The 14,105-nt window shown below is 45.2% G+C and overlaps 2 protein-coding genes across 4 annotated transcripts in view; one reads left to right on the top strand and one right to left on the bottom strand.

Annotated features, from left to right (window-relative positions):
* The window catches only part of GABRA5 (gamma-aminobutyric acid type A receptor subunit alpha5), a 58,231-nt gene that overhangs the window by 7,766 nt on the left and 36,360 nt on the right, over positions 1 to 14,105 (top strand). For all 3 annotated transcript variants that reach the window (XM_069769986.1, XM_069769989.1, XM_069769988.1), the window contains 3 exons: positions 1,850 to 1,971; positions 3,825 to 3,892; positions 4,006 to 4,226. In XM_069769986.1, the coding sequence (XP_069626087.1) occupies positions 1,850 to 1,971; positions 3,825 to 3,892; positions 4,006 to 4,226 (411 nt within the window). The remainder of the gene's footprint in view (positions 1 to 1,849; positions 1,972 to 3,824; positions 3,893 to 4,005; positions 4,227 to 14,105) is intronic.
* The window catches only part of GABRB3 (gamma-aminobutyric acid type A receptor subunit beta3), a 195,507-nt gene that overhangs the window by 153,262 nt on the left and 28,140 nt on the right, over positions 1 to 14,105 (bottom strand). The gene's annotated exons all lie outside the window — the stretch shown is intronic.

Below are 14,105 nucleotides of genomic sequence, written 5' to 3'. Positions count from 1 at the left end.
TAGAGGCTGTGGTCACAGCAATTAATTAATTTGGTCTTCTGACCACAGAGAGATGGGATGGCCTGAAAATGGGCGAGATTTGCGGCTATGCCTCCGCCTGCAGCGAAGGGGAGCTCCGTGGTGGCCCTGGGCTCGCCGGTGTTGAGCTAGTTGAGGGTCGTGGCAGTGCTGATGGCACTCAGAACGCGAGGAGCCTCCTTGGCCAGGCGTTTGTGTGTGCTTCGGCGTTCCTGGGAATTGGACCTGTGCTCCCACCGCCCAGCCGCGCTACCCTTTCCTGAGAGGCTTTGCAATCCGTTGTTTTTCCCGCAGAAGCACACAAGCTGTAAGGGGAACAGGCGCAGGACTGGGGGTTCCCATGTCTGTGAGGGGCCAGCAGCTCATCCTGAGCCAGGGCTCAAGTCACTAAAACTTCCAGACCCATTACGTGGGTGTCAGCAAGGTCCCACTAGCGTAAAACCAGGTTGAGGTCCCTTGTCTTTCTTTGTATAAATCCTGTTCTGTTAGGTAAGCCTAAAGCATATGTTACTAGCATTCTGCAAGGCAAGCTGTTCAGAGGGATGCTTTGAGGTTCTCTATTTACTGATTTATTTCCCTGGGGACTGGTAGTAAATAAACATGGATTTTTTAAATTTTATTATCTCTGAGTGACTGGCTCACATCGAGTTCAGGTTGTTGGAGTGTAAGTGATTCCTGTCTGCTGGCAGGGTGCATGAGGCAAGGTATGGTTCCTAGTGGGGCCATGGGCCCTGTCGCAGCTGGAGCATTTGTTGGCAATTTCAGCAGAGACTGAAACTTGAGTAAGCACTGAATGTGAGCAAACTTGCTGTCTTAAGAGGTGCTCATTGCTTGCTGCAGGTGAAGCATGCTTATGGATAAACTTATGTGTCTGTTCTTTAGGTATGCAAAGGCATTAGTAGGCAGGGGATTCTCCTAAGCATCATTAAATGAAAATCAAATGGACTTAGAGCTGTTACAGTTTGTGAGCTGTGAGCAGCTTCCTAGGTCTGAGCCATGGATTAAATGATGAAATAAAAAAGAGTTCAGAATAAAACCAGATCTGGCCCAAATGATATAGAATGAGGCCCACTACACATTGCTGTTATTTGCATACTACAAGGGAGGACTAATTTATGCAAAAGAGAGAGGAGGAATGAAGAACTGTTTTTTCTGTACTGCAGCATGTTTTTTCAGATACCCCAGTGATCTCGGGTGGGATTTCTGAATGCAATGGGAGTTCCTTATCCTCAAATAAGGTTAGAGTTCATTCTTTGTTCTCGCAAAAAATTACAGAAACTGTGGAAATTGGCAGCTGTTTGGCATGTAAGGATTAAAGAGTACATTGAGGCAGACTTGAAGGAGTGTCCCCAGGCAAACCTGTTCTGCTCCCCTGCCAGCTGGTGCAGTTCCCAAAGACTGGAGAGCTAATCTGGGGAAAAACCAGTAATGGCTTTTGCTGGCCCTGGGAGCTGACCTTGCTCCCTGCAGGGGACGGCAACTTGCCAGTGCTGGGGAAATGGTGGAGCTGAAGTGGGGCAGGGCAGCGCAGGGGACTGGGATCTCCCTGTCTATTATGGCAAGAGGGTCAGTGGGCTCGGATGTCCCCAGTCCAGCACCCCAAGGCTGTACCTCCATGGCATGGGTCCTTCCTTGGGTCCTCCTCCTCCAGGGAGAGCTATTTATGATTGCTTATAGCAGTGGTGAAACCGCTGCAGCTCCCTGTGCCTCTCAGCTGGAGCGGCAGGAGGGGGCAGAGGCTTGGAGGCTCCGTTGCAAAGTTCGCTTGAGACTGAAGCCCCTTGAGGCCAGCACACCTTTTGATGTGTTTCTTTCCGTTTGCATAAAACAGCTTCTCGCAAACGCCAACAGCATCGGGAAAAGAGGACGCCAATGATAACATCACTATATTCACCAGGATCTTGGATGGTCTGCTGGACGGCTACGACAACCGACTGCGCCCGGGACTGGGAGGTAGGATAACTCATTTGCTGTGGCCGGACCCCCACTATGCAGGACCATCGCCTACATGATGCCCTCCCAAATGGGTCCCTGCTCTCGGCATGGGCCTTGACGAAGGAGTTGTGTTTCATTAGCTAAACGAAGCCCAGAAAGTAGATTTGTCTCCTGGCAAACGGGGCACAATACAAAGGCCACTGAAAGTCGTCTTCTTTCAGTCATTGAGGTCATTTGAGGTTGGGTTAGGAGAGCTTGTGTGATGCATTTTTTCTGTAATTGAATACAGTCTGGTTTTTTTTTCATTCTGGTACTCCCTAAGGTGAGTGAGACAGGGTGCTAGTAGGTTGCTGCAAGGTTCCTTCACTGGTCAGCATGTATAAAATTACGCTGGTGACAAAAATCTCTGTTAAAAACAGATCCCCAAGCCATCCGCTTTTAGACAGCTACAGCAAATCTGTATTGATACGTCATTTTGATAACCTCTACAGCAGCTATTTTAAAACCACAACATGTGAATAGTTGCTTGCCATCCTAACCTTGTTGAGCCCTCCTTCAGCTCCAGAAATCCCCCAGATTTCTCTCATCTTCTACCCATGTGTAAACCATCTGTTATGTTTCTTCCTGGCCCTTTTTTATCTGGCTACCCCCACCCCTTCGTCTTGTGAGACCAACACATTGCTTTCATCCCTTTCTCTCCTTCTTCTCTCACTTTACACAGAGATGCTTGAAAATAGGGCTCGATGCTCCTATCTTATGTAACAAACTTCTGAAATTTCTGCCCTTAAATTAAATTAGTCCTGGATTTGAAAAGATGCCAGAAGGACTTAGAGTCTTGAGGGTAGAATTAATTTCACCTAACTTTGGACATCTATAATATAGATGTCTGAAATTGGGCAGATCACCCAAGCCAGTGGAGGGGAATATGTCCTTCCAAGATACACTTCATCTCATCCTATAGTAGGTACGGAATGTGTGCCAGCAATGTGTGCTTACAGCCAGAAAGCCAATCGCCTCCTGGGCTGCATCAAAAGAAGTGTGGCCAGCAGGTTGAGGGAGGGGATTCTGTCCCTCTACTCTACTCTTGTGAGTACTGCGTTCAGCTCTGGGGCCCTGAGCATGAGAAAGACATGGACCTGCTTGAGCGGGTCCAGAGGAGGGCCATGAAGATGATCAGGGGGCTGGAGCACCTCTCCTGTGAAGAAAGGCTGAGAGAGTTGGGATTGTTTAGCCTGCAGAAGAGAAGGCTCCAAGGAGACCTTATAGCAGCCTTCCAGTACCTAAAGGGGGGGCCTGCAGGAAAGATGGGGAGGGACTTTTCTTTACAAGGGCCTGTAGTGATAGGACAAGGGGTAACAGCTTTAAACTGAAAGAGGGTGGATTTCGATTAGGTATAAGGAAGAAATTCTTCCCTGTGAGGGTGGTGAGGCACTGGAGCAGGTTGCCCAGAGAGGCTGTGGATGCCCCATCCCTGGCAGTGTTCAAGGCCGGGTTGGATGGGGCTTTGAGCAACCTGGTCTAGTGGGAGGTGTGCCTGCCCATGGCAGGGGGGCTGGAACTAGGTCATCTTTAAGGTCCCTTCCAACCCAAACCATTCCGTGATTCTGTGATCTATGATCAAAACCTGTCGGTCAGAGGAATTGCATCCTTGGAGGGCCTGTTTCTTTCCACTGCTTATAAGAAGAGAGCCTGGGCTCCCAAAGGTCAACAACTGCATTTGATCACGGATGAAATTCCTCCTCAAACATCTTCTTAATTTCAGGCTTTTGGGGATTTTTGAGTGATTCAAAAATTGTTAATTGATAAATGCATCACAAGCACATATTTGCATCTTAAAGCAATTACTAATGCAGAGCCTATATTTATTACAGAGAGAATAACTCAGGTGAAAACAGACATCTATGTTACCAGTTTTGGTCCTGTGTCAGACACAGAAATGGTAAGTTCGAGCATGTGGCTGCCAACTCCATTATATTTACTTCACTAAAGTAATTTTTGGAACCATCGCTTCTATTCAGATCCTGCAATACCTCGACTGTTTCTTTGTGCCAGGAATACACGATTGACGTTTTTTTCCGACAAAGCTGGAAAGATGAAAGGCTGCGATTCAAAGGACCTATGCAACGCCTCCCTCTTAACAACCTGCTTGCCAGCAAGATTTGGACCCCGGACACTTTTTTCCACAATGGCAAGAAGTCTATTGCTCACAACATGACAACCCCAAACAAACTTCTGCGCCTGGAGGATGACGGCACTCTGCTGTATACCATGAGGTAATAACCGGGATCGATTCCTTCTGATGCTGATTCCCAGCTAGCTCTGCAAATACTTGTGGGGAACATCACTTCCCCCACTCCTAGCAGAGCCGGGAACCAATCTTTCACACATATTTATGTGAATATCAAGAAAAATGGAGAACATAATCGCTGCCTACAAGTACCAATTAATTTGTAGCTTCTGAATACTGCTTGTGCTTAAATATTTCCTTTGATTAAATGGAAGGCATATTCTCAACAGATTTGATGATTCAATCCAGCTTCTTTATGAAGATCTGTTCTCTCTCACTGTTTGTATTTGCAGCTGCAGTGCTGATTGCAGGAGAACTGTCTCCAAGGCCAGAAACTGAGATCTTGTTCTGGGGCAGTGCATCTTGAACCCTGGGAGCTTTTATTATTTTTTTTTCTTTTATTTCACTAACAATGCTAAAAGGCAAATCATCATAGGGATAAATGAAATAAGCTAGCAGCACTGTGAAGCTGCTTTAGCAAGTACTTTCCTGAAAATAAAACTGGCACATTATATTGGCAGAGAAGCAAATTGGTGTCTCAGATCTTCAGGGTCACGCTCCTCATCTGATTAGAGGATACTGTCAAGCTTCATCATTGCATAACCTAGATAGAAGATATAATATCGTTGATGTTGGAGGATTGTCTGAAATTCTTCTCAGACCAAATCCCACATTGGTGTACGGCAATTTGCTCATTAAAGGTAATTAGCCTGCAGTAATTAAGACTGCCATCTATCTTCAACAGGGTTTTCTCCAACAGCGTAGTCATACGGACAACACTTGGAAAAGAGATGAAAGGAAAAACCTACCAAGCAAGAAAGTGTTATTCTAAGCTTTTCACATATGAGCCCAGAGTGGTGCCTGAGACCCAGCAAAGCGCTTGGGAGCCTGAAGTGAGGTGCTGAGATGCCCGTGTTTTCAGCAGGCAGCCCCCAAAGAAGAGAGGGGGGAGCTGAGCAGAGCCAGCAGCCACCCAGTGCCGCATACTGGGAGGGCGAGCCCCGAGCTCGCTCCCAGCGCCCGGTGGTTAAGACTCATTGGGGCTCAAGGGGATTATGCTTTCGTAGGCAGGCACCTGCAGCTTCCCAGATTTTACTTCAGGTGTTTTTGACTTGTTCTATTTATTTATTTATTATGGCCCTAGTCTTAAATCCCTTCTTCTGAAAGGAAAAGAGATGTAGGAGAAGTAAGGTGTCCTTATGTAAGTCCTTGCAGCTTTAGACCATCACAGTTGTAACTGCACTGGCACTAAAAAGGCTTAGACATGATAGAGGTCATGTTTAAAAGAAGGGAAAAAACCCCTCATTTTCTCTTCTACTATGGGTGTTGCTGTTCTTACTAGCCCCAAGTTAGTGATCTCCACAATAATAAACTGAAACAATGTGAGGATACACATACACATTTAAATAAATGTCAGAATAACTATGAGAGAAACTTATTTTCACAAAAATATTTGTAACGCTGGCCTTAAAATCAGTCTCACCGCTGCTAGGACTGCACTAGTACCGCTCCAGAGACTGCTGCAGAGGCAATTCCCAATTACCTGTTTAAATTACTTGTGTAAGTAAAGTCCAGATCAGGCTCGCAGTCAGCCTGGAGCAAAACATTACGTTTTGTGGCAGATTTGCAGCTGGCATGCTATTTTTGTGCAAGCGCTGGGTTTTGCAGTGTTAAAGAAATGCGGTGAAGCGCTGATTCGTGAGGCAATGAGCTGAGCCACCTGAGGCAGAGCAGCAGGACCTGGGTGAGCGAGACCTGGGTGAGGTCGCCACTGAATCTGAGTTACTCTGCCTCTCCTGTGACCCTGGCAGAATACTGTCACATTACATGTCACAGGCTATAGGTATATTAAGGAAAAGACAGTGCCCTGCTCAGCATATGCAGCTGGAGAAAAATCTGGGTTTGACTCAGACTTTCTCATCATCCCACTCAATCCCGTTTCTCCTGGTTTCGATGGGAGGGAAAGCTCTTTGGGATTGATGTTTTTGTAGGCTACAGACTGACACAGAATGCTTTTGTAACCTAAAAAACATGGAACATAACTTTTTTTTTTTTGGTAGAGTATTGTGTGTGGGTGTGCATGTGTGTGGAAATAAATTCCCACTAACCATGGTGTATGTGATAAGAAATGGAGTGCAAAGCTTTTTAAATAGCTTGCCTTCCACTATTGCAAGTAATAACTTTAAAAATAAAGGAGTGTCTATGCTATTCTGTTTAAACACAAGTCAGGAGACTGCTTTTGTAATGTGTAAGGAGCTGTGCTACTTTAGGGACAGCAGTTTTTCCGTGATGGGCATTTCAGCAGCATGAGCGATGCTCTGCCGCAAGGTGGCTTGAGGATCCCATCCCAACCTGTGCAGAGGTGGCTGTGACGTGCAGCCAGCCCCCACAGCTGCCTTTGCACGTCCTGACAAAGGTAGCATCTCAGCAGCTCTGCCTAGCATGGCTTTCCGTGAGAAGATTGGCAGTGCTAGGCTTTTTGAGGGGAGAGCTGCTTGTCTCGGCGGTGGTGCACTGGTTGAAGGTACTGGGTCTTAGCCGGGGCTTGAGCCCCATCTCCTGTAGCTCCCATCAGGCTTACTCAGTTCTCAGGATCTGGGGATGTGGAGACAACCCTCTGTTAGCTCTGCATTCCCCTCGTTTCCAAGGAGGAATTGCGAGCTTCCCAGACTGTACGTAGGAGTGATCCGTGCGGGGAGGATTGGACCCTCTGTCATTGACGAAGATGCTGAATTGCTTTTGCAACCTTGCATCTGGCTGCTTGAACGAAGAGGAGGAAAGCAGCCGAGCCGATGCTGACCTTCCATCTTATTTGACTTCCAAATATACCAAATATGATCAGCTGAGCAAACTTCTGGCTTTAGCACTTGTCAGTACATATGTTTTCATGATACATGTGTTTACTTATAACGGAAAATGTATTTTTTTGCATATTGCATTTGATGATTTGTTGTCTAGGTTAGAACTTGATGGGATATATGTTGCTAGGGATATCTGATAAATGGGCTTCTGTATACATGTAGTATTAAAACACTTCTGCATGAATACAGTAACACAACATGCTCTTTAGACAGATTTCATAAGCAGCAGGATTCTCTGCAGGGAACGACTTAATAATTCTGGTTGTCTTTGATTTGGTAGGCCCTATTTGTTTTATTTTATTTATTATATTTATCAAATACACTGCTGAATTGAATGTTGCAAATTCTGTTTCTGCCCCTAGAGGGGAGTATTGTTCGTATCTACACTTTTAATGATTTTATTTATTTATTTATTTTTAGTAAGAGCACTGTGGTAAAAAAGCACTAGCAAATAAGCTTCATATTTCATTAATCTGTATAGAAAATAGCTTTGTAAATGCAGGCAAAAATTTGATTCTTTCCCTTTAAAAGCTTAAAACATATTTAGTTTATCTTATCTGAGAAATAAAAGTTGTAAAAAGCATAAAATTCATTTACTCCATGAAACTGTTCTGAAAAATGGAGACAGTGATTTAAGCAACATTTTCAGGCTAAGAAGGGAACCAACATGTCTCACTGAGCTGCATTTTTTCACTCAGTGGGAATTGGCTATAAAGGCAGAAGCTTTGATAAACTTTACTGTAGAATGCCAGAAAAAAAGCTGCGAAGAAGCCAGAAATCCTATGAAGTAGAGCATGCTCACTAGAGCTAAACTTTTGGACCATAAATTAACTTTTCGCCAGCAGCTCCTAGGCATTTTTTTATGATTTTTTATCAGCTTGTAGATATTAAAAATCTTTTGCTGTCATCCCAAGTGCTAGGCTCCTTAGAGGCCCATTCTCACTGTCATTTTGAAAGGACCCCAAACCCCTTTTGCTACTACTAGGACTGCCCGGCATCTGATCCAATTTGAGATTTTAAATATGCCATGGTCACCTATCTGAAGAGCGTACAAACAGATTTTTCCCATGTTATTATGAAGACTGAAGGTTGCCAGCAATCCCAAGAGTGTTTACAGTTTAATCTGTCCCCTTAATCTGCAAATGCATAATTTATCAGCTGGAGACTGCAAACATTTGTCAGTAAGGTATTAAAAAACTCCAAAATTTTTAGTACAGCCCTGAAATACAGTTATCTTTACCGCTCCTGAAAGATATTTGAAATTCAACACTGGGTAGGATGGCTATCCACTTGATGGCAGCATAAACACGCTGCTTGCTCTTCTGTAGCGAATATACAGGCTTATCTAGGCTGAAAATATTGTTTCTTACATTAGCACTGAGAGTCAAAATTGTATGTGCAAGTGTACACGGCCTGGATGCATGTTAGCACAAAATCTGCTCTTCTGTGAAGCGCTTGATTAGCAAGCTAACCATTTTATGCTGTAGAGCTATTGATTATAAAACGTGGTGACTGAAAAATACAGTGCTGCTTTCAAGATTTCCATTAGGAAGGTCAGGTTTCCTTTGCTTGGTGTTTTTAAGGGAAAATTAGGACAAGGGGTGATGGCTTTAAACTGAAAGAGGGTGGATTTCGATTAGATATAAGGAAGAAATTCTTCCCTGTGAGGGTGGTGAGGCACTGGAGCAGGTTGCCCAGAGAGGCTGTGGATGCCCCATCCCTGGCAGTGTTCAAGGCCAGGTTGGATGGGGCTTTGAGCAACCTGGTCTAGTGGAAGGTGTCCCTGCCCATGGCAGGGGGGCTGGAACTAGGTCATCTTTAAGGTCCCTTCCAACCCAACCCATTCTGTGATTCTATGAAAATTACTCCATGAAAAATGTGTGGGTTCTCAAGTGCTGACTTTGCCAGAAGTCGGCATTTCCCAGATGCAGGTTTGCTTGCATGGCCCTGAGCGAGGAGTAACCAGCAAATCTACACTTTAAAATGAACCCTTAGTTTTCAATCAGCCAGCTGTCCAGATGGGAACATTTCTGTTCAATTTGAATACGTTGTTCTTATTTCAAAGGGAAGATTTCATTTATGCATCCATTTATATTTACAGAAAGGGATCTGTCAATGCTTTTGGGCATTGTATAAATATTATCAAGCTAATTAGGAGCTATCAAGCCATACAAATACGCATGTCCTTTCCCCATGTTAGACTTGCTGCCCTTTCTTTCATACTCAAGCTTCAAACTGCCTGAAGCTGGAAGAAAAAAAAAAATTTCTTCACATTGGGCTGAATCTTGCAGAGTGATGAAAAACTGCCGTGGTGGCAAGGACTCTCATCTGCTTTTCATCAATTCAGATTTTGACAGAGTGAGAGAAAATAGGGATATATGAAGTGAAGGGCCCTTCCCTGAGGATAGCAGCAGGAGTCTTGTTTTAACACCAAACCTATCTATCGGTTCCCGTCTCTCTGCTTTGACTGCACATTGGCCCATTTCTCAAAAGTTGTCCTTCAAGAAACCAAGATTTGTTGTTTTGAAAAATTCGTGACTGGAGTTACCCACAGGAAGAGAAAGGCATCAGAGGAGGCTGTGGTGTAACACATTCAAAATGGGCAATTATGACCTGCCCAAATATAGTCCCTATGCAGAGTGCATGACAATAGCCTATTCTGCTGGTAAGAAAAGTGGGCAGAGCCCTGCAGAGATCTCTATTACAGAGAAAGGAACTTGCACAGCAAGGGCAGAATTGATTAAAAGACCAAACCCAAACCAGAACCAGCCCATCCTTGGATGAGGGAGATGCTTGACTAGAATTTGAGGGGTTACAAAAGGTTCAACTTTAGTTCCAGGTCTGTGCTAAGCACGGAAGCAGACCCAACTTTCCCTTGGGGTTAGCTGGTACAATTTCTGCCAAATTCCCTTGTGCTTCCCCCGCTTTATAAGGATGAACCAGGAGGGCTGACCTCAAGTCCCAGGTGTGCATGGAGGGGATGGGGTGACTGAAGAGAAACTGGAGGGAAGCACTGCCCTGATAGGTACCTCCCAAGCACCCCCAGGAAATCACAGCTGCGTTGGTGACTCTGTCTTTGCCCAAATCTGCAGACAGGTCCCAGCTGCTGCAGCTGGGGACTTCAGAAGTACCTGGTAGATGCTTAAGAATTGTTATGGCTATGCTACCTTTTTTTATTGCCAGGGGAGGATAACATTAGAGTGAACTCCCTAGTCATTTCACTTAAACTGAAATTAAAAACTTCATCTGCCTAATCGGAAATACTGTCCCCTGAAGTACATTTATGTTTGTGCTGAAATATCAGACTGCCAATGAGCAATCTAAAATACGCTGTGGTGGAGAGCACTGGGCAGGATGGGTGGGATTCACCTCAGTTAATTTTACTCATCTGTAACATTCATGGCTGCAGCTGAGCCTCTTGGCTCAGAATTGCTCCTAGTGCAGGGGAGAGACGTTCTTAAGGAGTTAGTTGTCTGCATTATTTCAGATATCTACTTTAGTATGAAATATGCTTATTTCTCTCCACTCACACTTTTGGGGGTTCCTGGTTTTTTCACAGTGGCAGAAAAAGGAGCATAGGGTAACTACTGTTACTACTGAGGTCTATGTTTAGTCACGAGTCCCATCCTACTTTCTTATTTCCATTGGTGTTTCCCACCCCCATCCTCCTGTAGCCTGGAGATTGGTAGTGTGCCAGCTGCCTAAAGCTATGGGATGTTCTGGCCAGCAGCGGGTCCTGTAGCTGTGCTGAGGAGGACTTACACAGTTTCCTCTCCATGCAACGTAAAGCTCAAGGTTGTGCAAGTGTAGCACATGTGAGCGCACTTAAATTGGGTTCAGTCCCCCACTTTTGTCTAGGTGGGTGTAGGAAGGAATATAGTGCACCTTAGGAGGAGCTCAAGAAACCCCAATAAATTGCAATCCTGCCTTTGCTTGTTTAGGTGAAGGGAGGAGCCCATAGGATGTTGGTGAGGAAAGGGGTGTCTAGCAAGGGATGCCAGAGGCCAGCTAGCTGCTGGGGGGTGCCGGGTACCTGTGGCTGAGTCAGGAGTGGAGGATCAGGAAGATGCATTTGAGGGCTTAGGTGAGATAGGGTTTTGCAAGAAGTGAGGGTAGAAGGGTTTTGGGGAGCAGGATACTTGGTACTGATGTTGGTCACTCAGGAATAACTAGAAGGTACTGCAGGTTGGGATATAGATATCTGAAGTAGTCAGGAAGGAAAAGCATGTGTGTGAGGAATAAAGGGCTTAGGGAGGCTGGAGAGTGGCTCCAAGCCACTTCAGAAAAGAAGACAGGAAGGGCCTCCTCTAAGATGCTTCAGAAATGTCTGATCAGATGAACGTATTATGGTGGAGTGAGAAATTAATCCTGGATTGTGTTATACCACAGTTACCCCGTAGGAAGCTCTTGGTAATGTGCCCTTCCCTGAAGGCTTCATCAAACCGAAATACCAACATATATAGCTGAGTAAACTTGTGCAATGGGCATGGGTAGGAATAGTCTTCATTGTCTCATTCCATTCCTTTCTACTTGGCTTCTTCAGCCTTTCTACAGGAACATGCCTTGGTGTGATGTTGCAAATGAAAAAAATGCACATGGGTTTTCATTTAAATAAGTAGTCCGTTGGCAGTGCCTGTTTCTAGTCTTTTGTTTGGTCTGTTCTGTAGAAGTCTTAAGACGTTGCCTTTGGAGACCTCAGTTACTTTTTAAGAGGGATTATGTTAGTTTATCTTATATTGATGTTTAGCCTGACTTACTCCATTTTCTACTGTTAAATTTAAATTTCCTGAAACCACATACACAAATCTGTATCTTACAGTCATGTTCCTATCCCTCAAAAAATTCCAAACTGTTATTTCTATCTGGTTGCTCTAAATGATGAAGCAAGTCGTCTTCACCAGGCTCTAGCTAAAATCCGGAGGTTGTGTCTGTTATATGCACTATATACAGTATAAAAGCCTAGGAAGAATTTCTGCAAGCAAGGCTGGCCTTCCCCTTGCATACTTCTGTCAGGAATTTGGGCCAGGAAACTTTGGGACCAGAAGGGATGATAAAACCTGGGATTATTTTAATGGCTCGGTCAGACTTCATAAGGTTGTCTCATTGCTCCACAGTCATCTCTTCAGTGACTAATGCACTCATGTGCCCTGTCCGTGTAAAAACAGTACTGTGTTTTGACTTGGAAATTCAGCTGAAAGATAAGGAAAATTAGCAAAACCTCCTTTGTCAAAATAATAAATACCTACTATGTTTCTGCCATTAACCATGCATCTTAAAAACATCAGTTATGCAGACTGATTTCAGCATCAATTAAACTCTAACCACTATCTCTAGGCTTGCTCAGTCCAGTGGTAGAATACATATCTCACCCTTTCCACCTGCTTTTGCTTTTCTGTCTCTTCTGAAGGTGTCACGGAGCTGACCTGTCACTGAGGTGTAGGCACAGCTCTGTCGTCCCTCTTTGCACACAAGGGCACAGGGGTGCCTGCCCTGGGGGAAATAGTACCCCACTGATCTTGATAGGAACCGGGAGCTCCCATCCAGCTGCATAACTGCATCTTTGTCCTGGGGAAGTCTGGGTGGAGAGACGGAGCCAAGTACATTGTTGAACATGGTTTAGCATGGGGACAGTCAAATGTCACTAGGAGATTCAGCCCTTCCTTCTCTCAGGTTGCACTGTAGCAAACAGGTGCTTACGCTGTAGCAGATGCTAGCGCTGGTGGTGGTATAAATGGCAAACAGATGGTAAATTGAGGCCTGTTTAATGACTTCACAGTGTGAAACAACTGAGGGATCAAAGGGCTCTTTCCCTGGAGCAGCGAGCATCCACAGCCTGCCCCTTTACCTGGCGCTTTGTGGCTGTATTGATCAGGAGCATGTAGCATTTCAGAAGCAAGGCAAAAAACCCAGATAATAATGTCCTGCTTGGATGGCTAAACAACCTCCTCCGTGTACCAACAGGGGTAAATACAAATAGGCATGTGCACACGTTTTCCTGTGAAAGAGCATATCGTCAATTGCTTGATGCATGCCCCTTTCACACAGAGGTGTGGAGGAGCATTGAAGTTACACAAAAGGCAGGAGATCTTGATGAGAGGTGACCTGGGAGGTGGACATAGAAATGTGAGGTGAATAAGAAGAGGCTGTGATTAAATGCGAGTTGCTGAGAGGAGACTGTGGTGTGATGTTTTGGAGCTCTAGATAGTCTGTCTGAACTGTGGAAAATAACCAAGGATTTCAGCTCTGTATTTACGGTTTCCAGATCATAATCCCTCCTACCTACCCTCCCATGTTTGTGCATCCCCGTCTAGACATAAGAGAGCCCAAATGGCCTGGTACTGCCCATCTGGTCCCCCCCGCCCCTGATTACCTTCTAAATCCAGCTCATTTTTCTCTATAGGAAATACTGCATGTGGTTTTGTGCCTGTCCATACAAATATAAGGGTTGTGTGAACTGGGAGGAAGGAATAGAATGGCTTTGCAGCCAGGTGACCCTCATCCAAGGAGGGGGGAATGGGTGCCATACTGACAGCCAGAAACAGAGGAACAAAAGCCCCTCTGGCCAGTCAGAAAACCTGCACTGATCAAATCATCTAATGGGTGGTATCAAAACTGGAGACCTGGTGCACTGTGCTGTGTCCATCACAGTCCTTAGCCTCCATCGCCTAGGGTGCCTGCCAGAGTTTTCTGTGCTCCCTTCTTCCTCGTGTACTTGGGTTTTCTCCCACTGAAAGCAAGGGTTAGATAACCCCCTGTGCGGTCGGGTGGCACTGGGCATTGCCTTCACCGGCTGGGTCTGCCAGTAGCTGGAATGGACCTCTCTTGAGAGCCAAAGAGAAGCCCACAGTTCAGTCTTACACAGCACTGCAAGAACAATTGTATTTATTGCAGTTAGCGTGTAGTTGAACATGCCACTACAGGGCCATGCTGATGGGGAAATCATAGTCAAAACATGTAGCATGTCAGACTCGGGGAAATGTGTGACATGGCATAATGATGTATGG

Source organism: Haliaeetus albicilla, chromosome 25, assembly GCF_947461875.1.
Source record: "Haliaeetus albicilla chromosome 25, bHalAlb1.1, whole genome shotgun sequence".
Classification (NCBI taxonomy): Eukaryota; Metazoa; Chordata; class Aves; order Accipitriformes; family Accipitridae; genus Haliaeetus; species Haliaeetus albicilla.
The sequence above is the reverse complement of the archived record's forward strand: the minus strand, read 5'-3'. Positions and strand labels throughout refer to the sequence as shown.